Here is a 25,411-nt window from a genome sequence, read left to right as displayed (position 1 = left end):
GATAAAAATATAAAACAGCCACAAATTTTAAGAAGGTCACCAAAAAAAGATGAGGAAAAAACACACACTGGGATGATGAAAGGGGTGGCAAGCAGAGGATCAGATTTTACATTTGAAGAGCAACTGGACTTCCCTACTCTTGTCAGAAGAGGAACTTACACTCAAAAGCTAGAATAAAATACAAATACAGATGACTAAAATATCTACTTTTTCATGTCAGTAAAATAATGCTCTTTGGTGCATAAATGGTTTTTCTGCATTGTAAGTGGGATTCTCTGCATCCCAAACTGTGAGGAGCTTTGTGTGCTGCTGCCTGAATAAGCTGAATCCTCCAGAAAAACTGAATTATGAAAATAAAAAATAAAGCACTGATATACAACTCTTGAACAAAGAAATTATGGGAAGTGTTTTGGAGCCTTTTATAGGTGATGGCATCCATTCAGCAGCAATACAACTCTGTAAATCCATTTACACAGCTCCCTCTTCATGAATATAGGATGGTCTCTGCCTGTGTGAGGGGCACTGAGATGCTTTGAGCTGAGCAAATAATTGTTTATAACTGGTTTATAAACCTTTTTACTGAACAGGTCCAAAAAACGATTGCAGGGCAGTGATCATGCAGATGCAAATGGTGATGCCTTGTGAAGGCAGACCTAGAACAGAGGCTGGACAGAGCTAAAGAATAAAGCAGGATTAAAAGGATTTCCTAAATGGATCCACCTTGGGCAGCACAAGAGCCCAGCCAGGGCTGCACCCAAGATGAACCAAAATGGCCCCAAAATGTATGAGCATTCACTTTTATAAGTTCTGCTTCATTTGCATATTAGGGTTAATTGTCCAATTCCAGCTTTAGCCCATGAAGTCCCATCCTGCTTGTTTTTCTCTCTTCAATTTACTGCTGTTTATAATTTTGGGGCCTGGAGCTTGTAAATGTTCTCTTTGGTCAAGCTAGAAAAGGAATTGTTTTCATTCTCCAAGGGAAAAGAATCTACCTACCCTGGGAGGAGAACTTGCTAACACTAAATATGAATCTCAGAGCGACACACAAAATCAGGAGAGAATCTGAAAAACATAAAAAGCTAAAAAGGCACCAACAGCATTGACCACACCCATTTTGTAAAAGGAAAACTGCAAACCAATTATTGGAGGGCGGGTGGTTTATTTTGTTTACCTTTTTCCTCCTCAAATCCCACAGAAAACGGGCCCCGTCTCCTCGTGGTCGCAGAGCAAGCCAAAATCTTCTCCCACCGCGGCGGCAACGTGACACTGCCATGCAAGTTCTACCACGAGCACACCTCCACCGCCGGCTCAGGAACCCACAGAATCCGCGTCAAGTGGACCAAACTCACCTACGATTACCTCAAGGAAGTGGACGTGTTCGTGGCCATGGGGCACCACAGGAAGAGCTACGGGAGCTACCAGGGCAGGGTGTCCCTGCGGGAGAGCAGCGAGAACGACGCCTCGCTCGTCATCACCAACATCAGGCTGGAGGACTACGGCCGGTACAAGTGCGAGGTGATCGAGGGGCTGGAGGACGACACGGCAGTGGTGACCCTCAATTTGGAAGGTAGGCGACACCCTGAGCCACACCTTGGGTGGGGTTGGTGTGGTGTTAGACAATTCCTGCTATTTTTTCCTTCCTTCTGCTGGTATTGTGTTGTCAGATACTGGCGTTGCGTTATCGCCGGTATCGTGCCATCACTGATTTTATCTTATCAGTGGTTGTGTGTCATCACTGATTTTGTGTGTCATCAGTGAAAACAGCAAGCTGAGGAAGCAGAATTCATTGTGTTCATTGTTCAGTCCATGACAACAATCATAAATTTCAACATCATCATGGCTAGTAGAACTCACGCTAGCCTATGCCATATCCAAATTCCAAATTCTGGTGTGAGAAGAGCCAAGAAGGGATGAGCAAACACAGTGTTGAGGGTTCCATGTGTTTTTCATTTTCTCCTGTCATTTTGCAGAAGTCACTTCATCTTTTCACCGAGGTAAAATTATATCAAATTCCCCTGCAATAGTAATTTTACGAAACTTCAGGGTATTTTAGAATATCAAGCAAATGCGAATCTTCTCTTAAAGACAAAAAATTTTCCAGTAGTTATCCAGAGACAGGGTGTTTGCATTTCTCCAGCCTTATAATTAGATAAATTAGATCTTTATATTGTCTGCCAGGACAACTCCTCCATGTAATGTCTAGTCATTTTCTACATCATTATTCTTGAAGACAGTAGAGTGAAAAGGTAATGAAACAGGTTTAAAGAGGACAAAATTTCATCTTTCCTTACTTCTTATGCAATTAATATAGAGTTGATGAGTTTCAATGCATGTAAAAGAGTGTTTGACCCTTTCTTTTTTTTTTCCCCAAAGCACTGCACTGAACACAGAGGTAAACTAAAAGTTTCATGAGGACACATCACAGACTCTTACAGTTGCCAGCAAGTGTAAGCCAGAGGGATCCAGAGAGAGGAAGAGGGAAAAGAAAAAAAAAAAGAGAGAAAAAAGAGGAAAAGAGAATTGGGTAAAGGGAGGGAAAAGAAAAAAAGGAGGAAAAGGGGGAAATGAGGAAAGAAGGAAAAGAGGAGAAAGAGAAGAGAATGAGAAGGAGGAAAGGAGGAAAGGAAAAGGGGTAAGGAAAAGCAAAAGGAAAAGGAAAGAGGAAAAAGGATGCCGCTGCACAATAAGAATGTCTGAGTCGTTCTTGGAACCAGATAAACATAATGGGTTTATTTTACTTCTTTCCATCTATTCTTCCGTTCCTGGCTGGAGCCCACAGAAACTTCCCATCTGGGATTACTGGAAAACCCTGCCCAGTTTCCATGCCAGTGGGGTAGTGCATTTAGGTTGTTCCACCCCACATAATTCATCTTTAACAAGAATGTACCCTGCTCTTTTCAAACTTATGTGATAAAGAAAACTGGACATTTACATGTTTAGCTTAAGTTCTCAGTTATGAGTGAAGACAGAAATGAGCTGGAGGAGAAAAATCTTTATTCTTCTCTTCTGGCCAAAATCTCTGGTGTGTTCTGCCTCCCCTCCACTGGGACAGGCTCTGCAGGGGTTACTCAGCCCCTGAAGGGGGAAAATTCCTCTTGGCAGGCTCAGCTTTACCTGAGTGAAACAGCTCTCCTCACCTGCTCAGGCTCTTGCTTCCTCTGCAGTAAAAGTTCATTATTTTTATGCTGTTAAAAGCAAGGGAATTGTGCTGCAAATGCTTCCTGCTGTGCCTGGGAAAGGGAGATGCTGATGGACGTGGAAGCAGAGCAAATTTGCCTGAAGCTTGGTCCAAATGCTTGTGCACATGCAGAAATCCATACCTGAAATTCATTATTGGATTAAAGGTGCAGTGGGAAAGCAATGAGAAATCATTTCTTTGCTGCCTGCAATAGCACAAGGCAGACTTGTTTTAAAAAATATTTTCTGCCTTTTCTACTGTTACTGTTTTGTAATATAGCACCAGCCTTGGATACAAGGTCAGGGTCCCTCCTCCAAAATAAGGAAATTCATATGTAGAGGAGGAATCATATTTCTTCAGTCAAATGTGCTCCAAACTGTGCTCAAAGGAAGGTTTATATATTTTTAACCAGTGTCTGGCTAACATAAGGAGCAATGGTTTTCCAGTGATTTTTGTCTCACATGGGACAGTGTAAGGCTGTTCATTTCTGACGTTGTGGTGTTTCTTAAACTATAAGAAAATTTTTCTTCGCAAAACTTCATGGTAAAATGTAAGTTTTCAAGTAAAATAAAAGTGGTGAGGGTTTCAGTGTCAACCCTGCTTGTGTTGACTAAACCCAGTGATTCTGAGTCTATGGTATACTGAATTTTCCTAATAAAAAGATAACTATTAAAATATAATAATAAAACAGTGGAAATGTATAGCTGATAGAATATATTACTCTGTTTGCATGGCCCTGCGCTTATTTTTAAAACACCCCTGCAGCTTTATGTAGTTCTGGCATTAATTTCCCCTTCATGTATTTGAGCAAAGCAGAACGGATCAGGGAAGGGAAAAAAAAAAAAGAAACCACAATATTTGGACTAAAAATAAAATATATCAGCCTATTCTAACATTCTGGTGTAAATAATCAAGTTAATCTCACAGTGGGAGTGATTTGCATCAGTAGCCTGATGTCCTGAGGCGGTGGCCTTGAGGATGTTAATTGGCAGCAGGACAAAGCATTTTACACCCAGAAATGCCCAAGAGCAGTGCAAAGCAGCTGATGGCTCCCGTGTGAGCTCCCTTACAAAACCCATGCCCATCAATACCAAAATTGTTGACCTCCACCTTAATGGACCTTTTTTTTCCTCCCACTGTGGCAGCATTTTATTCTTTCTAGCCTTAAAGGCCTCCTGGGGTTGTTATTAAATAAACCATTCATAATAACTGGGCACTTTTAGCTTTCTGAAATTAGAGTCAGTCTGAATCTGTTGCATACCTTACATTTTCATGATGTGTTTTCTTCATTTTTATTAATTGGGAACCACAACTCTTTTTTTCTTTTCTTAGACCAGAGAGATTGTGCTGAGCAACATCTAAAGCTCGGAACTGGAACCCACTGCAGTTTTCCACCAGCTTTAGGATCTGTTCATGTCCTAAATCATGCCATGATTTTCATCCTGTCTGCAGCCTGAAGTACCAGGAGTGGTCTGAGGGGTGGTCAGGGTTGGTCTGGGCACAGCAGCTGCAAGAAGTGTCAAGTGCTGAAGAAAGCAGGATGTTGTTTATGGAGAACCATCCTCATCACCAAACCCATCTTCTCTCTGAACTGGCCTTACTCTCCTCCCACACATAAAATATGGATCATGAGTTTTACACTCTTTGTTCAGTGCCCTGGGAGTCAAAAGCCTGACATATTAAAAGGCCTGTGACAGCAGGCAGATATTGTTGTCCGAGCTGTAAGCAAAAAAAACAAAAAAAAAATCTCAGCTTGCATTAAATTTTATTTACATCAGCTTTTTACGGTCCTACACTAAATTTTCTTTATGTTTGTGCTTTGCTAGTTTATTTCCTCATGGATGCCTGGCACTGTGAGCATTTTACTAAACAGGATTTTACTCTATTAGAATTATCTTTTAATATTAGAATTATCTTCTTAGGGAGGTGAGAGTTGAACACAATAAGTTTGCAATACAGGATGTAAAATTAATTTGAAGATCTGGATAAAACCATTAAAGGCCTCTGTAGAAAGCAGCTTCTAGATAGAAGCCAACTCTTTGTGTGGCTCCCCAAGAACCAAAAAACCACCAGCATTCATGTTCTTGCTTTGAGGTATGTCATCTGTAGGTCCAAGAAAGAAAAAGAAAAAAAAAAAAGACAGGCATCCCTTTCAAAACCAGTCTCTTTAGTTCAAAATAGCTCAAATAGATCCATAAGCTTCATATAAACAAATTTTTTTTCAAACTGTCAAAACAATCATTTTTTAATCTGTTCATTTGGTCTTCAGATGGATGTAAACAATGGGGAATGCAGAGTTGAAACCAACAGGAAATCAACTCCGTGCTCTCAAGAGCAGGAGAAATCAGATTTAGCCTAATAATGTCATATTTGTTTCCTCTGTGTGCTGCTGTTCCAACCATAAACATACACAAAAACCCACCTATTTCTAATGTCTTCTGGTGATAATCTGTTCTACTCCCTGGTGAAAAACTGAGTTTATAGGACAGAGTTTTTGTGGGTGCCTGGGACAAAAACCAAAGAGGTGTTGTCAAGAGTAAAGTCACAGCAGACCAATGTAATTCCTTCTGTGACAGGGCTCTGCAGACAGAGCTGTGTTTGCACATGCTCCAAGAAATGGTACTTGAATGATGCAGCTGAAACAAAAAGTTTAAAAAATTGTCTGAAACTGTCAATCCAAAAGGAAAGTGTCAAAAAAAAAAAAAAAAAGTTTAGGAGTAATTAGGCTACGAAGAGCAGAGAAAGGCAATGATCCCAAATTTTTGATAAAAGCTGTAAAAATAAAAGAGGATAATATGCCCTGGGCCAGATCAGTGTATTTTATATTTTATATATATTATATATATATTTTATATTTTATGTAACATATTTTATATGTTTCTATTGATTAGAATTAAGCAACCCACTGACAGTTATGGGATGCTGGAGGGACACAATTTCAAGGTTCAGTTTCATTTTTAGGGAGATTGGTACCTGCTGACAGCCAGTGGCATCTGACAGTTCTGGCAGGCAGGAAAAAGGAGATGGAGACTCTGTGAAAATGAGGGGGTCACCAGTTTTTATGGAATTTTAGGAATCCAGCATGAAAAATTTTGCCATTGAGTGTATGAACCCTCCAGCATAAAACTGTACCCTACACTACAATAAATACCAAACCCTACAGTTGCCCCATGTTCACAATGACTGCAAGAAAACTTTTCAGTTTAGGCTAAAACTCAAGGAAGCCTATTTCTTTATTTCTTTCTGCCTATGAAAAGACCTTTTTTTATTTTTTCCCCCAATATGGATCAACAGAAATTTGTGTTATGCTGTTTCCACATGCCAATACTCTTGAAACTGCTAATTGTGTGTGGTGCTGGCTTAATTAACATACAAAATATCATTACAGGAGTTTAATTTTCTGAGGTTATTTCCTCACCTTGTTGTCCTGGGTAAGTGCTGCAGCTCCTTGCACTGGCAGTGTGTGTGAAGTGACTACTTGCACTGAATTTTAGGGGTTACCTACATATATACAAATAAGACAAATACATTCCTAAAAACAAAACAAAACAAAAAAACACAGCAAGTGGAGGAGAGTTGTAAATTTGCTCACTTGAATGAGAAATCCATAGAAATGCTGGTGCTCCTGTGGGGAGGATATATAATACATCCATTTCCCATGCTCTGATTTGGTAGAAATCCCGATTTCCATTACAGGATTCATTGTATAAACTGCAGTTTCTTGGTCACAGGTGCACACATTCATTCTCTGCTGAGCTGATGTGTCTCAGGCTCTTCCTGTCTCTTTTGGGAGCAAGGAGGTCCCTCCCTGGGGGCAGAACCTATTCCAGAGAATAGGTTTTCCTATTCCCAAACCAGTGGGTTTGGGAGAGCAGCCACACCATCATTCCTTGTAATTAATTAATTCCTTGCAATGGAAATTAATATCCCCACTCAGGCTCCACACAGGTGGGGAATGGAATCACCAAGGTCAAGCTGAGGCTCCTCAGCTCTACCTTCCCACACAGCAACCAGATTTTTTCCTTCTGACGCTGGAAGTTTTTGCCTCCCTCCCTCTTTTAAGCTGAATTTGTTAAAATTTGGGAGCGGGTGTTTTGTCTAGTGGCAGAGCACAGGGCTGGGGTCAGAAATTGAGGCTCAGTCTGTGCTTTGGGAGCAGCAAGGAGCCTCAGGACAGCTTTTGTCCATTCAGGAGCAGACGGGATGGATTAATCTTTGATGGGTTTGTAAGGTCCAGGACTGAGGAAGACGCCCTGCCACGAACTAAAGATCAGCACTGTAAAGTGTAAAAGAAAGGGGAGATGAATCTTGACCCCTCACTATGAATTTCAGTGATGTTTGGTAGGGAAATGAAAGAAAAAAAATACAAATTAACAAAGTTGCAAGGTAATTCAAAGCTGCACAAAGCACATACCCAGTCCATTTTCCTCAGCAAAATCACCCCTGGCCACCCCTGGCAGGGTGAAATTAATGCTAATCAGTTGCAGGCTTGTACTGCAGATGAACTCCAACAAAAAATCAGCTTCTATGCAGTCTGCTCAAATATAGCCCAAAGCTAATATTACAGTTTAGTGCATATTTATGTTATAAAAACATTATGTCCCAAACTGTCAAACTCAGATTTGTAACACATTTACATACACAGTTTAGCCCCCTTTGAAAAGAGATTTTAGAAACCTTGAGGAATCAAATCTGTTTAAATAGTTATCAATTAGTTGCTCAGTTGTTAGAAGTATGTAAGTTTATATCTTGATCTTTCCTCCTTGAAGGGTGTTTTTTTAATGTATATGCAAATCAAACACATGTATTGGAAAAGGAGCCTGTTGTCTGGGGAAATGTAGTTCTGAAAAAAAAAAAGTATTAGATTTCTAAAAAAGTAAAAAAGCTCAGATTCCTATTACATTTGCTAAATTTTTATTTACCCTGTGATATTTCTATCCATTAGTATGGATGAGGAATGGAAATTTTTTTAACAAAGATATGATGAAGGGGAAACAGATACAGAGATATAGGAAACATCTTCAGTGTCTTGTTTATAAAGCTGAATTTAACACATGTTGTGTTACATTACATTCATACACTGCAGCTCAGAACACCACATAACAGAAAAACCCTTTAACAAAGGATTTACAAAAGGAAAGAACTGAAGCAGACTCTCTAGCTAATTGATGAAGTAGAGCAAAATATTGTTTATTATTACCCTGCCAAGTTTACATTTTCATGCTTTATTTTCTTGGACCAAGTCTCTGACATTTAGTAATAGCAAAGGTTTTGTTAAACAGAAATAACACTTGGATGACACAAGGATGAGGGAGGGAAGAGGAAGCAAGGGGACTTTAGGAAACTGGTGGAACAGATACAGAAATGGGTTAGAATGTTCTGAAAGAAGAGTGGCTTCATCACAGGGTGACTGCCTTGTTTGACCACTGGGTAATTTCTCTCTCCTATTCTGCACTGCCTTGAGGACAATGAAATTCTTGTAGGCAAGAGGATCCAACAGCAGGAAAAATGTAAAAAGGAAGGTAGATATTTATACCAGTGCAAAGTTTTTGGCTTATGTGCTGTCTTGTCTTCAGTCCCCCTCAGTCCTACAGCACTGAGTTCCACAGAGATATCTGAGGATAAACATTCTGAGCTGGATATTCTCTAATGCCATTTTATTTCAGCTTATTATGAGACTATGGGCTAAAGCCAACCATAAAATTTAGGTCTGGGTTAAGTTTCTAAGCCCTGCCAAATATTAGGGTGGTCTGAGCCAAGCTCTTGTTTCAAGTCTCTCTTTTCTGTTTTATCAAACCCACATGGGGAGGTGGTTCCTCAGTGCTTTCTGAAACGTCTTTCACACTCCAAGGAACGGTGTTTAACTTCTGATATTTTCCATAAAATCAGAAGTTGCAGAAGAAAAGAAAAAAAAAAAATCTGTCATGTAAGGGCAGGGGTTAGATGTTGCTTTTGACACCATCCTGGAGGTGTCCCCTGCTGCGAGGTGTCTCTGCTGTACCTGTCTGGGCAGCAATGAGCAGCAGGCAGGGCTTGGGGACAGGCTGTGTCCTTGTCCCCGGGCAGGACAGAGCATTTGGCAGGGCCACGCTCCTTGCACAGGGTCCCCAGCTCAGGGTGAGCTGCAGGGGCAGGGAGGGAAGGTGGTGTCACACATGGTTTCCCACCAGGGCTGTGCCACCATCTGTGCTGGGGAAACCTGTCCTCCGTGAGGAGCCCTCCCTCCCTGAGTGGTGGCAAACAGCCCAAAAGCAGCAGAAAAGTCTCCCACACAACCTCACTGATTTCACATCCCCATGGCTACTCCTGCTTTAAAACCCCAGGATGATAAAATTGTGCCTCCTACCAGATAAGCCTTGAAACGCTGCTGTTAAGGCAGACATGCCCATTACTGGGATAATGTGAAATTGGGAAAAAAGAAGGAAAAAAAAGCCACTCAAAAAACCCCACAAAAAATGCAAACAAAAAGCAACTGCCTTGAGCCTCTCAGGAAATCTTGGCCAGGGCTCGTGCAAAGAACACAATGCTCTTTTATGTCGATCAAAACATTTCATCTTAATGTCTATGAGTCAAAAGAAATAATTCATAGAAATTCAACTACTCATTCAACAATTTCTTCTTTCTAAATAGCTGCCAGGAACTTCCTTGCTCTCATTCCTCACCAAAAAATCCCCACCAAACCAACTAAGCAACAAACAAAAACAGAACCCAAAAAAACCCCAAAAAACAAAACAAAACAAAACAACGAAACAAAGAAACAATCACCCTAACAAACAAAATTGAAGTAAGCAAAGAAAAATGCAAACAAATTCAAAAAGTAGAGCTATGCTAGGGTTTAACTGCCTCTTTTTAAAATGAGAAATTGACCTTACGGTGGATAAATAGGAATTTTCCATGGATTTTCATAATTCCAGCTATCTTTGCTCCTCCTTTAAGCACTCTGAGAGCAGGGGAATGACAGCAAGGTGCAGGTGGAAGGAGCATGCAGACCTGGCAGGATTCCCATTGGGAAGGGGATGAGGCCATGGGGAGATGATCCAGCTAGGTAAGGCAGCACAGAATCACAGAATCACAGAATTAATCACAGAATCACAGTGAACTAGGTTGGGAAAGACCTTAAAGACTATCTAGTCCAACCCATGACCTAACACCTCCTCATCAACTCACCCCTGGCACCCAGTGCCACATCCAGTCTTTTTTAAACACGTCCAGGATGGTGACTCCACCACCTCCCTGGGCAGAACATTCCAGTGCCCAACCCCTCTATCAATGAAGAATTTCTTTCCAATATCCCACCTAAATTTTCCTTTGCACAACTGAAGAGGCAAAGCACCATCCCTAACCTCTTCCCAAAACCAGAGCTGCTGCGCTGGTGGGGCGTTTTTCCCCAGAAATAAACCAATGTCATGGATCCTCCCAAAGCCAAAGCTTCTCCCGGCTCTCTCAGTGCCTGGTAACTCCTCTTTCCTTGCTCCAGGTGTGGTGTTCCCCTACTCCCCGCGGCTGGGGCGGTACAACCTGAACTTCCACGAGGCGCAGCGGGCGTGCGCGGAGCAGGACTCGGTGATGGCCTCCTTCGACCAGCTCTACGACGCCTGGAGGTCGGGGCTGGACTGGTGCAACGCCGGCTGGCTCAGCGACGGCTCCGTGCAGTACCCCATCACCAAGCCCAGGGAGCCCTGCGGGGGCAGGAACACCGTGCCCGGAGTCAGGAATTACGGCTTCTGGGACAAGGACAAGAGCCACTACGACGTCTTCTGCTTCACGTCCAACTTCAACGGTGAGAGCGTTTCCTTCGCCCTTCCCTCGTACACGGCGGTGCTTAGGCAAGGTGCTCCAGGGGCAGAAAGGGGTGTTTGGTTGGTCGAAGCCTCGTGTTAAACCTGGAAAATGCTGGGAATGAAATAATCAAGGTAATTAAATCATTGTGGAGTTTTCAAGGGTACACGCGCGGAGTAAAGTCGTGTTTGCCACACGGTAGTTTTTACAACTGGGGACGTGTCCTGGATTTTCTAATATCTCACCTTTGTTAAAAGAGGAGATTAAAATGTATACATTCCCCATTAAAATTTGTACACACCCTTGTAATGATGGTGTGTAACCAGTTTAATTCAGTTAAAGCAATGAAGGAACCTGAAGGTCATTAACTGAGGTTTCCTGCTGAAGTCAATAATAATTCTGTTCCTATTGGTTAAACATGTCACCAAAACATAATTTTGATCATCACTGCACCTATTCTGCAGTGTCAAGCAGCTCCTGCTCATGTACCAGGTCTAATGTAATTAATAGTTCCCCATCAACAGACCTATTTCTAGCTTTTTTCCTTCATAATTTAGATTTCTAATCTTAGTATGCTGCCAAGCTACCAATCACTTTTGCTCTGAGGCTGGACTTCTGCAAACCTTGCTTTAGCAGCCGCAAGATTTTTTTTGCTATTAGTTGATTTATTTTTTTTTTTAGGTACGAAATGAAATTACCAATCTCAGCTTGCTATCATTTCAGGGTTTACCTAGTGTCAGGAAAAGATTTAGAAAGCATTGCTGTGAATGTCCAATCCTCTACAGAATCCTATTTGTGGATATTTCCTACACAACTCTGCACAGGTTTGGCTTGCAGCCCACTCAGACCATGGAGTATGGCTTTTTTATATTTATGCACAGGTTGCTTAGCCACAGTGAAACAGTTTTATCTTACAGCACAGCAAAAAAATAAACATGAGCCTTGGTTTCAGTGCTAAGTCTGCACCACCCTTCACAGAAAAAGACCCATCCAAAAAAAAAAAGGAAAAAAAGGGGAAAAAATGGAAAAAAGAACCAAAACAAACAAAAAACCCTACCCTCTCAAAAAAAAAAAAAAAAGAGCAAAACAAAACAAAACAAAACAAAACTTACCACAAAATTAAAAAAAAATACACACAAGAATAAAACCCCCACTAAAAAAAAAAATACAACAGGAAAACTCAAACAAATCCTCAAACCAGCAGTATTACATTAGGTTCAAATTATCTGAAACAAAGGTTTGGCTGATTTTTTAATCATACTGCTTCATCCCATTAAATGCCAGCTCAATTTTTCTTGCTTCATTTACCTGAGGTGGAGTCTGTAAGAACTCATCTCTTCTATACAGGTTTAACCCTGTACTATAGAAATATCACCAAGGTATTAGATAATCAAACAAAAATAATTAAAATGTGATAGCTGCAGTTTTTTCTAATGCTTGCAGAGTAAAACCTTGTGAACTGCTCACTGATCACCAAGCTTTTACACACCCGAAGCTGAACAGCATCTCTTAGGGAACAAGAAGCATAATTTCTGGGAAAAAAAAAAAAAGAAGAAAAAGAATACTAACATAACTGGCTTAAAAACAAGAACTAACTAAGATAAATATTGTCTGTGCACTGATACAAGGAGAAAGAAAGAGGGAGAAGAAGGGTGTAAGGGAAGAGAGCAAAGACAAGACACTGGCATGAATCTCAGCCTTGACGAGTCTTGAAATTGACCTGGAGACAGCAATGAGGAGAGGGAGAGAGAAGTGTATAAAAATATATTTTTTATATATTTATGCATGTGCATTTATTTATTAATATATATATGTATGTATTTTTATATATAGGTATATCAATATATAGATATATAGATTATATTGATATCAATTATACAGATATAGACATAGATATAGATATTGATATGTAGATGATATATAGATATATAGATGGATATAGAGAGATACAGATTTAGAGGATATAGATAGATATAGATTATATACATAGATATAGATAGATGATATAGATAGATATAGATATAGATATAGATGATATAGATATAGATAGATTTAGATGATTAGATATAGATGATATAGATATAGATATAGATGATATAGATATAGATATAGATATAGATATAGATATAGATATAGATATAGATAGATATAGATTATATAGATAGATATAGATAGATATAGATATAGATATAGATATAGATATAGATATAGATATAGATATAGATATAGATATAGATATAGATATAGATATAGATATATGATATATGATATAGATATAGATATAGATATATAGATAGATATAGATTATATAGATAGATATAGGTAGATATTCCCCACAACTCAGTGTCAAATGCCACTCATGACATCAGCTGAAAATCCAGATTTCTGCTCCTCTCAGCTCCCTCTCCCTTAATTCACCAGAGTACGTTTTCCTCACATGTCCCTGCCGTGTTCTCCACTACTCCTTGTCCCAAGCTCACCTCCACAACCACAATTAACCCAGCTACTCTGCCAGCTCCCTGTTTTCAGCACAGCATTTTGGATAAGGTTGTCTAGTGGCATAGGTTAGCTCCCTCACTGCAGAGGGAAGATGTTAAAATTACCCATTTTGCCACCAGGCCGGGATTGGCAGTTGCCAAAGATAGCAGTTGCAGGCAAAAAAACAAACAAACAAACAAAAACTACCAAAAACAAAAACAAAAACAGAAAAAAAAGGGAAAAAAAAAAATAAAACCAAAACCTGTTACTGCAAGATCCAATATTGATTCTCTCAGCTCAGGAAGAGCCAAGGAAAATGAGAGGTGGTTGGGGACACAGTGCATTCCCAGTGGCTGCTGGAGTCTCCTGATAGTAGGAAACAGAGGAGCCTTCAACTTTATGTAATGGAGATAGGAAAATTCCAAGGCCCACAGGAGCAGGGAAGGGTAAGGAGAATTAAAAAAAACAAAAGTTTTGGGACCTTCTATAAAAAAAGAGGTAGGGTGAGGTTTATATACCTTCTGAATGGCTTCTCTGTAGGGAAGAAAATTTCCCAAATGTATTATGATCTCGGAGATTATTAGAAGAAATATTCAATTTAAAATAATCCAGCTGTAAAAGCAAAAAAAAACTTGGTCTGAAGTACATGCAAAGCTTGTTTTTTGCCTGAAAAAGAAAAGTAAAAGCCATGGTATTTAGACATTCAGTAAAAAAAAAATGAAACTGTAATCCTCAATGCAGTGAATTCAAATCCAGGTGCAGTGTTTTCCCTGTGGAATTATTGAATCCCAACTGTGATGGCCTGGATACACAAAAAACAATGGTTAAAAATGAAGGAATTATACCATTAGTAAAAAAATTTACACGCTTTTCTGTTACCTGCACAAGGAAATAGTTTGAGCAAAGCTGAAATATCAAATAATCTGGTTACTTTATGAAATTATCCTCTACGATGCCTTTTCATAGAGTAAGGAAAATACAATTTGCACATTTTGTTCTGCCTGTGTAGCTGATTTATACTCAAAACTTTCTATTGTTTCATACGAGATTTATTCATGTTTTGCATCCAAGAACATGAAATAATTTCATACCCTTTACATCTAATAGTAAGAGCAAGCTACCAGTTTATAAGGATATAGAGATGTGTTTCATAAAACAAAGCAAATAGTAACACCAGCCTGATGCTGAGAAATCCATCAGAATATTTTGAAATAACAAAATATTTTCTGCCTGCACTGGATTGGCAATATGTTTCCCAATCTGTTTTTACATTCCTTGTGCTGATAAGGGCTATTGAAAATGAATATACACAAATGGGGAACGTCTAACTTAAATTTGAAAATTCCGCATTGGAGTTTCCTGGAGTCTGAGGACTTTGATCTCTCACAACCAATTTATCTTTCATTTATCCTGACTAGAGGAAACCACTTTAGTCCATGTCATCTTTAGAAAAGCTGTTGGTTCCTGCCCCGTGTGGTGGCACAACCTGATGTCATCCAAAGTTTTTCCAGGGCTACAGATCACCACAATTTCTCTCCTCTCCTTGTCCCAAGGAATAGGGATGCTCCTCCCCATGCCATCTCTCCAGGTGACTAATTTGAGGAAATAAATGCTGATTAATCCTTTTGTTACAACCTTCCCCACCGAGCTTAATAGCCATAAACCAAGCCATGTATAATAGAAGAGCTGAGTGGTTATTTTTTATTTATTTTCAAAGGTCTTCTGAAGGACAACAGTGCTTTGCTTTTTGAAGGAAAATCCCTGAGAATCTTTCACACTGAAAAATGCTAAAAGAGCTAAATGTAAATGTATTTATCAGGTCCTCTATAATTAAGCATTTTTCAAGAAAATAAACCAAAGAACAGCTTGCAGTACACTTTCCCCTCATTAATATGCATTTTGTTACATACTTTGTCCACAGAACCATAGTGCATAATTGATCTTTCATCAGCTCTAGGAAAATAAAAAAAAAATCTTGTTTTAACAAAGTTAAGAACATGAAGAATAAAATTTTGAGAGCGTGTTAAAAGCACAGCTGTGAGCCTCCTGTTCATTACAGCAGTGCATGACACAAACCACCTCTGCCATTTAAATGGGAGAAAGCTGTGGAAAGTCCTGTCTGAATAATGCTGACTGTTTGTTTGACTATTTCAGAGTATTTTATCACTGGAAACATGTAGCAACTGCTCCAAAAAGAGAAATTGAACCCAAAATAAAATCATACACCCTTTATTAGGAGTGGTTGCTTCTGACTCACCAGAGTAATTACTGATATTGGTATGTTTAATTTTTTTTTTTCTCATATATTTAATTCCAAATTAGTTATTTGAGAGGACCACTGGATGTCAAAATATTTACCAGGTCTTAAATATCTCTCTCCATTTTTTTCTTTTTTTTTTTAATAAAAGTAACTCACTAATAAACCTCTCAATTGAGCACTAAGCTTGAAGAAATCTCCAAGTGTGATTCATCCCTCAAAATTCCACAGTCACAAGGGTGTGGGGTGTGCAGGTCAGTGGCTGGAGTTTTCCTCTTTCAGCTGCTCTGTTACACACAAAATCCTAAAATAGCAGTTGTAGATGGGGTTTGAGCAGGTTTGACCACAAACCCTCTGCCCCCTGGTTTTGGTGTGAGGAGTCAAATCAAGCAGAAGTGACCCAACCACCAGACATTAATGAGAGACAGTAAATTACTCCCTATCCTTCCACAACAATTAATAAATTCTGAGATTGAACAGTTAGGAACCCCATCCCAACCATTTTCAGGGGGAAAAATTGCAAATCTGTACTGAGTTTATTAATGGAATTCTATGTAATCAGACATTCTGGATACACATTGCACCCCTGTGGGGCTTCCTATTAAATTTTTCTTGTTGGAGGGAGGAGCAGAGTATAGGAGTTTTTATTATTGATGTCATATGTCAAAAGCCTGACCTTACTGCAAATCCCTAGGAAATTACATTCCACTGACATATGGTTTGAAGAGGAGCTGATAAACTAGGTGAAGTTTACCCACCATCAGCTCAAACCCCTTTTCCCCTAAATCAGAAATCCTGTTTGCTTTGGGGAAACCTCTTAACAGTGTATCAGTAACAGGATTCCATTTAGCAAACATTCCCTCGGGCAGCACGCTGTAAATGCTCTCAGCTTGCCAAAACACAGTTTAAAAAAAGTGTTTTACAAAAGCATGATTACCTATTCCCAATAGTTTTCTGTGCAAATTCTGTAGAGACTGTCTCTGACAACAATGAAATTTTTAAAAACTTTCTTTTCCACCACAGCTGCAATGTAAATGCTTTTTTTTTTTAAAAACAGTTCTTGTCTTGATATACAATTTCCAACCTTTAGACAAGGTTAATTCAGTTATCTTTAAATTGTGATCTGACCTGACTTTCCTTCATTTAGAAAAAAAATTACTGTTTGATTTCTGCAGGAAAATGAAGCTGACATAACTCTTACTTTGCTCACCACTTTTTCTTCACTGAGAAAGTAATCTCATACTAGGCGTAGTTCTGTGTATCTGCCTGAATTTTGTGAGGCAGAAAATTAACATTTTCCTCAAGTACATTCTTATTTGAGCAGTAAAGAGAATTAGAAGGAATTAGAAGGTGCCCACAAAAATAAAGTCGTTCCTTTTTTAATCTGACTCTCCTCTTCAGGAACAGGCAGATTGAAAAGTTGTGAATTTATTTGGAAATTACCGAATGTCTTTAAAGAAACATGATTCTTCTGCAGTCCATCTGGCTGTCAAATCAGTGATGATAAATAACCCCAAGTATAATGAACGAAATGCTTACAATGAGTGTTTATTGCCTCGAAAAGTGGAATCAATATTAATATTATTGCTGTGTATGGATTAGTATGGGAGACTTTGCTTTTTGGGCTTTATTTTCTGGCATATATTTTCATTACCTTGGGGCAGGGAACATTTTTCTTAGCAGCACTCTCAGTTCAGTCCTGTGTTGTGGTAAGGAAATAACCTTTGATGCCTAAAGAGAAACAGGGCTGCAGAACTGCTGGTGAAGGCTTACAATAAACAAAATTTTGCTCCACCACAGGCTCAAATTCTCCTCCTGAGAAGCTGTTCAATACCTTGGCTTTCTCACAAAAAAAAAAAAAAAAAAAAATTTGTTTTTGTTTAATCAGAAACAAGTTCACCACCTTGTCAGAGAGCAAAAGAGCACATGTTACCTGCAGCTGCACTCCCCTAAATGCTATCACAGAATATGACTTCAGGTGGAGATGCCATCCTTTGATAATAGAAGAAATAAATATAGCATTGCCTTTTGTGTTTTTTTTTTTTTTAATAGCCTGTTTTCTGTACCAGGGCTGTTTGTTGAGTAAGTTTATTTTTCTTCCTGATACTTATCAACTCACCATACAAAAAAAAATCACAACATTTTCAACAGCACAATGTCTAACTGGCACAGACCCAAATTAACAAGATCCTTCAACAGAACATCTCCATTTCTCCTCGAAAGTCAAAGTTATAGTATTGTTGCCTGAAATCAAAGCAGAAAAAAGCCTTGCCACAGTATTAAAATGTTAAGATAAAAGAAATTCCTTATTGGAAGCCTCCATATGTATTTATAGTCATGGGCTATGGGCCCAATGCTATTGAATTTCTACAGTTTTTATAAGATTAATTAATTAGGACATCTAAGAGGTGCATTCAATAGGAGATTCAGTTTCCCCTTGGGTTGGAGCAAGGGCTTCTATGCCCCAATTCCTGTTATGTCTTCTTATGGGTCTTCTACTTGAAAATAAGACCAAACAGTATTTCAGGAATTCTGTTGGAAGGTCAGCTTATCTAAGAGAATCTAAGAGAAAGCGTAGGAAAAATACCAGGAGCTATATAACTGGCACACAGAGCAGTGGATGCATAAAAAGTGCATGAAAAGTAAAAATCTTTAAGCAACAGCATTGAGGTCACAGAATCACCTGAAAGGTGGCTGTGCTCAGGTGGGGTTGGTCACCTCTGAGAGAACCAGAGGATACAGTCTTAAGCTTCTCCAAGGGAAATATGGGTTGGATATAAAGAAGAAGTTTTTTACAGAAAAGGTGATAAAGTTCAGGAATGGCTGCCCGAGGAGGTGGTGCTCACCATCCCTGGATGTGTTTAAAGCAAGCCTGGATGTGGCACTGGGTGCCAGGGTTTGATTGAGGTGTTAGGGATGGTCAATGGTCTTGAAGGTCTCTTCCAACCTGGTAATTCCGTGGATTCTGTGATTCTGTGGATTCTGTGATCACTTCCAACCTGGCCATTCCATGAATTTTGTGATTCTGTCATTCTGCGATCACTTCCAACCTGGCCATTCCGTGAATTATGTGATTCTGCAATTCTGTGATCACTTCCAACCTGGCCATTCCATGAATTCTGTGATTCTGTCATTCTGTGATCACTTCCACCATTCCGTTAATTCTGTGATTATGTCATTCTGTGATCACTTCCAACCTGGCCATTCCATGAATTCTGTGATTATGTCATTCTGTGATCACTTCCAACCTGGCCATTCCATGAATTCTGTGATCACTTCCAACCTGGCCATTCCATGAATTCTGTGATTCTGCAATTCTGTGATCACTTCCAACCTGGTAATTCCGTGGATTCTGTGATTCTGTGGATTCTGTGATCACTTCCAACCTGGTCATTCCATGAATTCTGTGATTCTGTTATTCTGCGATCACTTCCAACCTGGCCATTCCATGAATTCTGTGATTATGTCATTCTGTGATCACTTCCAACCTGGCCATTCCATGAATTCTGTGATCACTTCCAACCTGGTCATTCCGTGAATTCTGTGATTCTGTAATTCTGCGATCACTTCCAACCTGGCCATTCCATGAATTCTGTGATCACTTCCAACCTGGCCATTCCATGAATTCTGTGATCACTTCCAACCTGGCCATTCCATGAATTTTGTGATTCTGTCATTCTGCGATCACTTCCAACCTGGCCATTCCATGAATTCTGTGATTCTGTCATTCTGTGATCACTTCCACCATTCCGTTAATTCTGTGATTATGTCATTCTGTGATCACTTCCAACCTGGCCATTCCATGAATTTTGTGATCACTTCCAACCTGGTAATTCCGTGGATTCTGTGATTCTGTGGATTCTGTGATCACTTCCAACCTGGCCATTCCATGAATTCTGTGATTCTGCAATTCTGTGATCACTTCCAACCTGGTAATTCCATGGATTCTGTGATTCTGTGGATTCTGTGATCACTTCCAACCTGGCCATTCCATGAATTCTGTGATTCTGCAATTCTGTGATCACTTCCAACCTGGTAATTCCGTGGATTCTGTGATTCTGTGGATTCTGTGATCACTTCCAACCTGGTCATTCCATGAATTCTGTGATTCTGTTATTCTGCGATCACTTCCAACCTGGCCATTCCATGAATTCTGTGATTATGTCATTCTGTGATCACTTCCAACCTGGCCATTCCATGAATTCTGTGATCACTTCCAACCTGGCCATTCCATGAATTCTGTGATCACTTCCAACCTGGTCATTCCGTGAATTCTGTGATTCTGCAACTCTGCGATCACTTCCAACCTGGCCATTCCATGAATTCTGTGATCACTTCCAACCTGGCCATTCCGTGAATTCTGTGACTCTGCAATTCTGCAATCACAGGGTTTAAGACTGGAAAACCACCTCCAGCACCATCGACGCCCAACCTCCGCGCCGCTAACCGCTCCACTTCCTCCTTCTACTCCAGGTCGCTTCTACTACCTGATCCACCCCACCAAGCTGACCTACGAGGAGGCCGTGCAGGCGTGCCTGAAGGACGGTTCCCAGATCGCCAAGGTGGGGCAGATCTTCGCGGCCTGGAAGCTGCTGGGCTACGACCGCTGCGACGCGGGCTGGCTGGCGGACGGCAGCGTGCGCTACCCCATCTCCCGGCCGCGGAAGCGCTGCAGCCCCAGCGAGGCCGCCGTGCGCTTCGTCGGCTTCCCCGACAAGAAGCACAAGCTGTACGGTGTCTACTGCTTCAGGGCCTACAACTGAGAGGGTACACCTAGAGCGCGAAAGGTGGTTTTTATTGCCTTTTTTTTTTTTTTATTTTTAAAGTGTGAAAGATGTCTTTTTTTTTAATTATTTTTGGGTATGAACTCATGCAAGCTACCAAAACTGTGATAAACCTCTTTTACTTACTGTAAAGAGTCATTTTCGTAGACACTCCCTCCCCCAAACCCATTGGTTTGGTTTTGGTTTTGTTTTGTTTTAGTGTTTTGGGGTTTTTTTATTTTATTTTTTTTTTGTGAGAATATCATTCCATAGATATTTTAAATTAATATAATTTAATGGGAGCTCTAGGTATGGAACTTTTAGATTCAAATTCTTTAAGCTATATCATCCCAAAAAATTTATAATTTTCATGAATGGGGCATGCAATAGAGCTTGACAATTGCTAGGGCACAATTATGGAGTGTAAGGCTACTCAAAGCAGAAGATTTTAAAAGCACAGATTTTACATATTTGTACCAGTTTGAGAAACACTGCAAATTGATTATGACAGGAATTTTAAAATAAAACAATCTTTTTGTTAAAGGGGATCAGTGAGGTTTCGCAAAGAAATCTCACAACAATATATGTTAGCAAATAACTGTTTTCACTGGTTCACATGGGAACAACGGAGAGTTTAATAAAAGCAGCTAAAACGGTCCACAAAAATAGGACTAGTTTTACAGTTTCAAACCTTGCCTTTCTGAAAAATAAGCTCATGGTCCCATGCATAGGAAGAAGCACAATTAATTCTCCTGGACATTTCAATTGTGTTTTTGTCGTGTATAAATCATAGAGTGAATAACTAACTAATGAGAAAACTCTTCTTTTGTTCTTCTCTCCAATTAAAGATGCCTGAGAAGTGTTGTATTACCTTTGAGTAGCTTTACTGAGCTATTTTTAAACTCTTAAAGGCCATTTGCTAAGCAGCATAATAGCATCTACTCAGGGCAGTTGTATAAATGAACTGCTGGACAGAGAAATTGTAAACTTTAGCAGCTTGATTTTACATTAGCCTTTGAAATGTTACTGTCTTAATTAAGGAACATTAGAATATTTAATATTTCTGAGCTATTTACACATCACAAGAAACAAAAATTAGAAAAAAAGATATTTTAAATGGTGAAGTCTTGAACAAAGACTATTAGACAAAATCTGAAACCAGCCATTAAGTTTTAGAAGAGAAAAAGAAAAAAAAAACTAACATTTCCTTATGTCATATTTGTATCTAAAAAGTACATCTGTTTTTTAAACTATCAATGAAATAATATAGTATCGCTAGCCCTGAATTATTTACTTAGTCCTCCTTAGAGTTAAGAGAAAATAAAGCTATTGAAATACTTATCACTGAATCTGCAGTGGTCTAGGTGGAAGATGTTTACCTAAATCTGCCAGTGTCAGAGAAAAACACGCACTGTGCATGGTGCCTAGGATTTTCAGAGCTGCCTAAAGCACTAGGTCCTCCCTAAGTACCAGTTTGAGGGAATTTGGGATTTCTGATGCAAACTCTCTTTGGATGCAGCAATTCTTGGTGCTCATCTTCAGCTACCTTAATGCAACCAGTTTTTCAGAGAGCAGGTGCTCGAGGCTTTCTGAAAATTTACTCCACTTATGGTGTCTCAAGCTGGATATCCAAAAAAAAAAGAAAACAAAAATGCAGAGAGGCCACTGATTAAAAGTGTCTTGGTCTCGGGTAATCTCTTCAGCGGTTTTTGATGTTCTCTATCCAGTATTGGTTCTACCACTTAAAAATGGAGAACTCTTTTTCCTACTCTACGCTTGCTGACTACGAAGAACTCAGAGGACCAACATTTGTATTTACTCAAAGTTTTATAGCTGCCCACTGTTTCCATAATTTAAACGAGGTATAGTGATATTTATCCAACTAGGACACAACCTGTATGCTTTCATGGATGGTTTGCTGTAGCTATTTTCCCGTGGACAGTAAATAAATCTCTTTCCCAGAGTGGTTGTGGTCCTGTTTTAAGACTCTGTAAGCAAACCAGGGGCAAGATATGGCAAGGGGCTGCAGTAAGATGTATTTATTGGAGTTCATTCCCACTAAACTCAGAAGCAAATTTCCGTCCTTCTGGGGATATTTGCATCCTCTGTGGATACCTGTTCATACTTTACAGATGGAGCAATCTCAGTGCCAAACCCCACACACCTTTTTTTATTCTGTTAGGAATTGGATTTTCTCAAAATGGTATCCCTTAGCTATAAATAGAGACTTACTTCAGGTCAAGTCCCTAAAACCATGCAACTTTTCTTGAACAGCCATTTTTTAAATCAGTGCCCATTTCACACATTTTCTCAGGCCATTCAGAGCCTTCTCTGAAACCTTTGCAGAAAAGAAATGGAAATGTTAATAGAAATGTAAAATACCCAACCAGGAAGGAGTTGACCATGATCAACAGGAATATATGTCATGCCTCCATCCAACCTTTTGAAAAATTTGAAAAGCCTGCAGTTTTTCTTCTGAAGTTTGGACAGAGAGGTTGTGGGATGGGAAAAGCTGTAGAGAATATCCAAGTAATTACCACAGCTAGATCCAGAGTTGCTGTAAAGAGGGGAGCCTTACGTAGCTGGCTCTACCCTCCCCAAAGATCTGCTACATCTGGAGGAGGCTGCATGGTTTTCTTATTGCACAGAGGTGAAGAGACCCTCATGAAATTTTATTTTTTTTGTACCTCTCCAAAGAAACCCCCCACAGGGTTTCACCCAGACACATCTTTTTTTTTCTTTAACTTTTTTTTTTTTGCAGGAATGGGGATTATATTTTGCCTGCATTAAAAAAAAAAAAAGTGTACACATCCAACCCACTCGTGGGGCTGGCTGAAGTGCTCTCACTGCTAGACCAAAGGCACTAAGGGAAAGGCAAAGCTCAGCCTTTCACCAACTTTGCAACGCTCTGGAGATGGCTGATCAGGTCCTAAATCACAGCAATCTCAGGCTTGCTCTTGTTTTTCTGCCTTTTGTGTCCACATCTTCCCCGGGCCAGCCACGGTCCGGGCGTAGCATCCCCTGACCCTCCCCTGCTTCCAGCATCCCCCGGATCCCAGCACAACCCCAGGATGGTGGCTGAGCGGGCTCTGCACCACCCACCCAGGGGCCTCCCCTGTTTTGGCAGCATGAGGAGGGTGACGAGGGGGTCAGGGTGTCCAGAGGGACACCGAGTTGATGGCTGTGACCACAGATGTCCGAATTTTACCGCTGGGTGTTGTCGCCCGTGAGTTCGCGCGGGAGACGTCGCCGTAATTTCACGTGTGGAGTCACAGGGTGTGGGCTCACACCCGCCGTGTTGCCCACCAGGAGCTCGGTAGTCTAATGTGGGATCAGGCTAGATTTAGGTCTGTGTACCCATATACAACATTACATCCTTTTATAAAAGCTGTTCTGCTCGTCTGGTGAAAACGTGTTTGTGCGGAAGAGAAAAAATAAGTGTGTAAAAAAAAAATAAATAGTTCTAATGTAAGCACGTATAAGAAACATATGAAATGTGTATGATTACCTGAGAAGTGGGCACAAATAAAAAAAAAAAAGAAGACACGAATTGTATTTATTTTTACAGCTAATGACTCCATTTCCTTTTGTAATGTCAAATGTCAGGATGTTTTCTTATTTTCAACTCAGCTAGCTAGGTGCTTGAATAAAAACTTTGAAAAGCAGCTTAATAACTGGATTAAAGCCTGTGCTATTTTATGTTCATGAGAGAATACTGTTAGCATTGTGTTCTCTATCATTATCTTCTATTTCACAATGTATCAGAATTTTAATGCCCATGAATTAACAACAATTAAATCACATTGTTCTTTCCAATATCATGGCTTCTCCTTATTGACTGACTATTCTTCTACTTGTGTCCCAAAAAACACAAATAGGGAAAGGAATAGATCAAAGTATGAAAATACTTACTTTGCCATAGTAAACAACATTATTATGAAGCTAAGGGGTTGGAGGGGAAAGACTACTTTGTGCATATGATTCACAAAGAAAATTAAGACAATTGTATTGCAAATCCTTTGGTTTATGCTTCTTTGAAGCATTTTTAAAGTAGAAGTGCAAGTGCCAATTTCGTCTTTGTGTTTTCTGCCATCTTCTAAAATAAAATAAACCATAAATAAAGAAAGTGCTTTTTAAATTATTTTCATAGTTATGGTGGATATGACACTGCACATCCATCTCTAGAAATTGGATGCAGAACAGTGTTTCACGTATGAGAAAATTTATTAAATTATTTATATAATCCTCCAGCCTTAGAAATTAAAACCCAACAAAAATCTCTCTTTGTAAATTGAAACAAGAAAAATTTCCAGTGTCAAGCAAGAATTAATTATTCAAAGCACTTGGCCAGCTTTTCAGCTTCTGTAATCAAACCATTTCTTCATTCTCTTATTGATCTGTGCCAGAAATTTAACCCTGAAACTTGCCTGCACTGCACCATTTTGCTGGGAAACACTAATATTTCATAAATTTTTGGTACTTTGGCCATATTTAGGAACAGGACCAAAAGAGCTTTGGAAAATTTGTCACTCAGAACAAGGGAAATATATGTTGTCATTCATAAACAGTTGTGACTAATATCCTTTACTTTCTAACAATTTAGCTAAAACATTTAAACCTTGCACCATTTTCACTTCACAACCTTATTAAAACTGCCTATTGTAGAAACAATCACTCACTAACAAGGATTTTAATTAATAGCAGCAGATTTCCTGCAATGTTATCTTGCTGTTCAAAATAAAGCCACTGTCTTTGTGCTTGGAAGTGGCTGGATTTAAGACTTGATGGAACTACCTCAAAACCAGAAATGTGAAGATTTTCACCCAAACTCTCAGAAAATGAAGGAGAGGACTGCCATGGTGTTTAGCCCTTCTCTCATTTAATCAGGAATTATATCAGTAGCTTTCTGTTCAACAACAGTCACTTGTCCTTCTTCACCCTCAGAAGGTGAATTTT

General features: G+C 39.6%; 1 protein-coding gene across 4 annotated transcripts in view; it reads left to right on the top strand.

Annotated features, from left to right (window-relative positions):
• The window catches only part of HAPLN1 (hyaluronan and proteoglycan link protein 1), a 64,525-nt gene extending 40,405 nt beyond the window's left edge, over positions 1 to 24,120 (top strand). For all 4 annotated transcript variants that reach the window (XM_085567014.1, XM_085567011.1, XM_085567012.1 and 1 more), the window contains 3 exons: positions 1,196 to 1,567; positions 10,656 to 10,958; positions 20,166 to 24,120. In XM_085567014.1, the coding sequence (XP_085423140.1) occupies positions 1,196 to 1,567; positions 10,656 to 10,958; positions 20,166 to 20,455 (965 nt within the window). In that variant the 3' untranslated portion in view covers positions 20,456 to 24,120. The remainder of the gene's footprint in view (positions 1 to 1,195; positions 1,568 to 10,655; positions 10,959 to 20,165) is intronic.
• The last annotated feature ends 1,291 nt before the right edge of the window (positions 24,121 to 25,411 follow it).

The sequence above is a fragment of the Lonchura striata genome, chromosome Z (assembly GCF_050655825.1).
Source record: "Lonchura striata isolate lonStrDom1 chromosome Z, ASM5065582v1, whole genome shotgun sequence".
NCBI lineage: Eukaryota > Metazoa > Chordata > Aves > Passeriformes > Estrildidae > Lonchura > Lonchura striata.
This window is presented reverse-complemented; position numbering and strand designations above follow the sequence as displayed.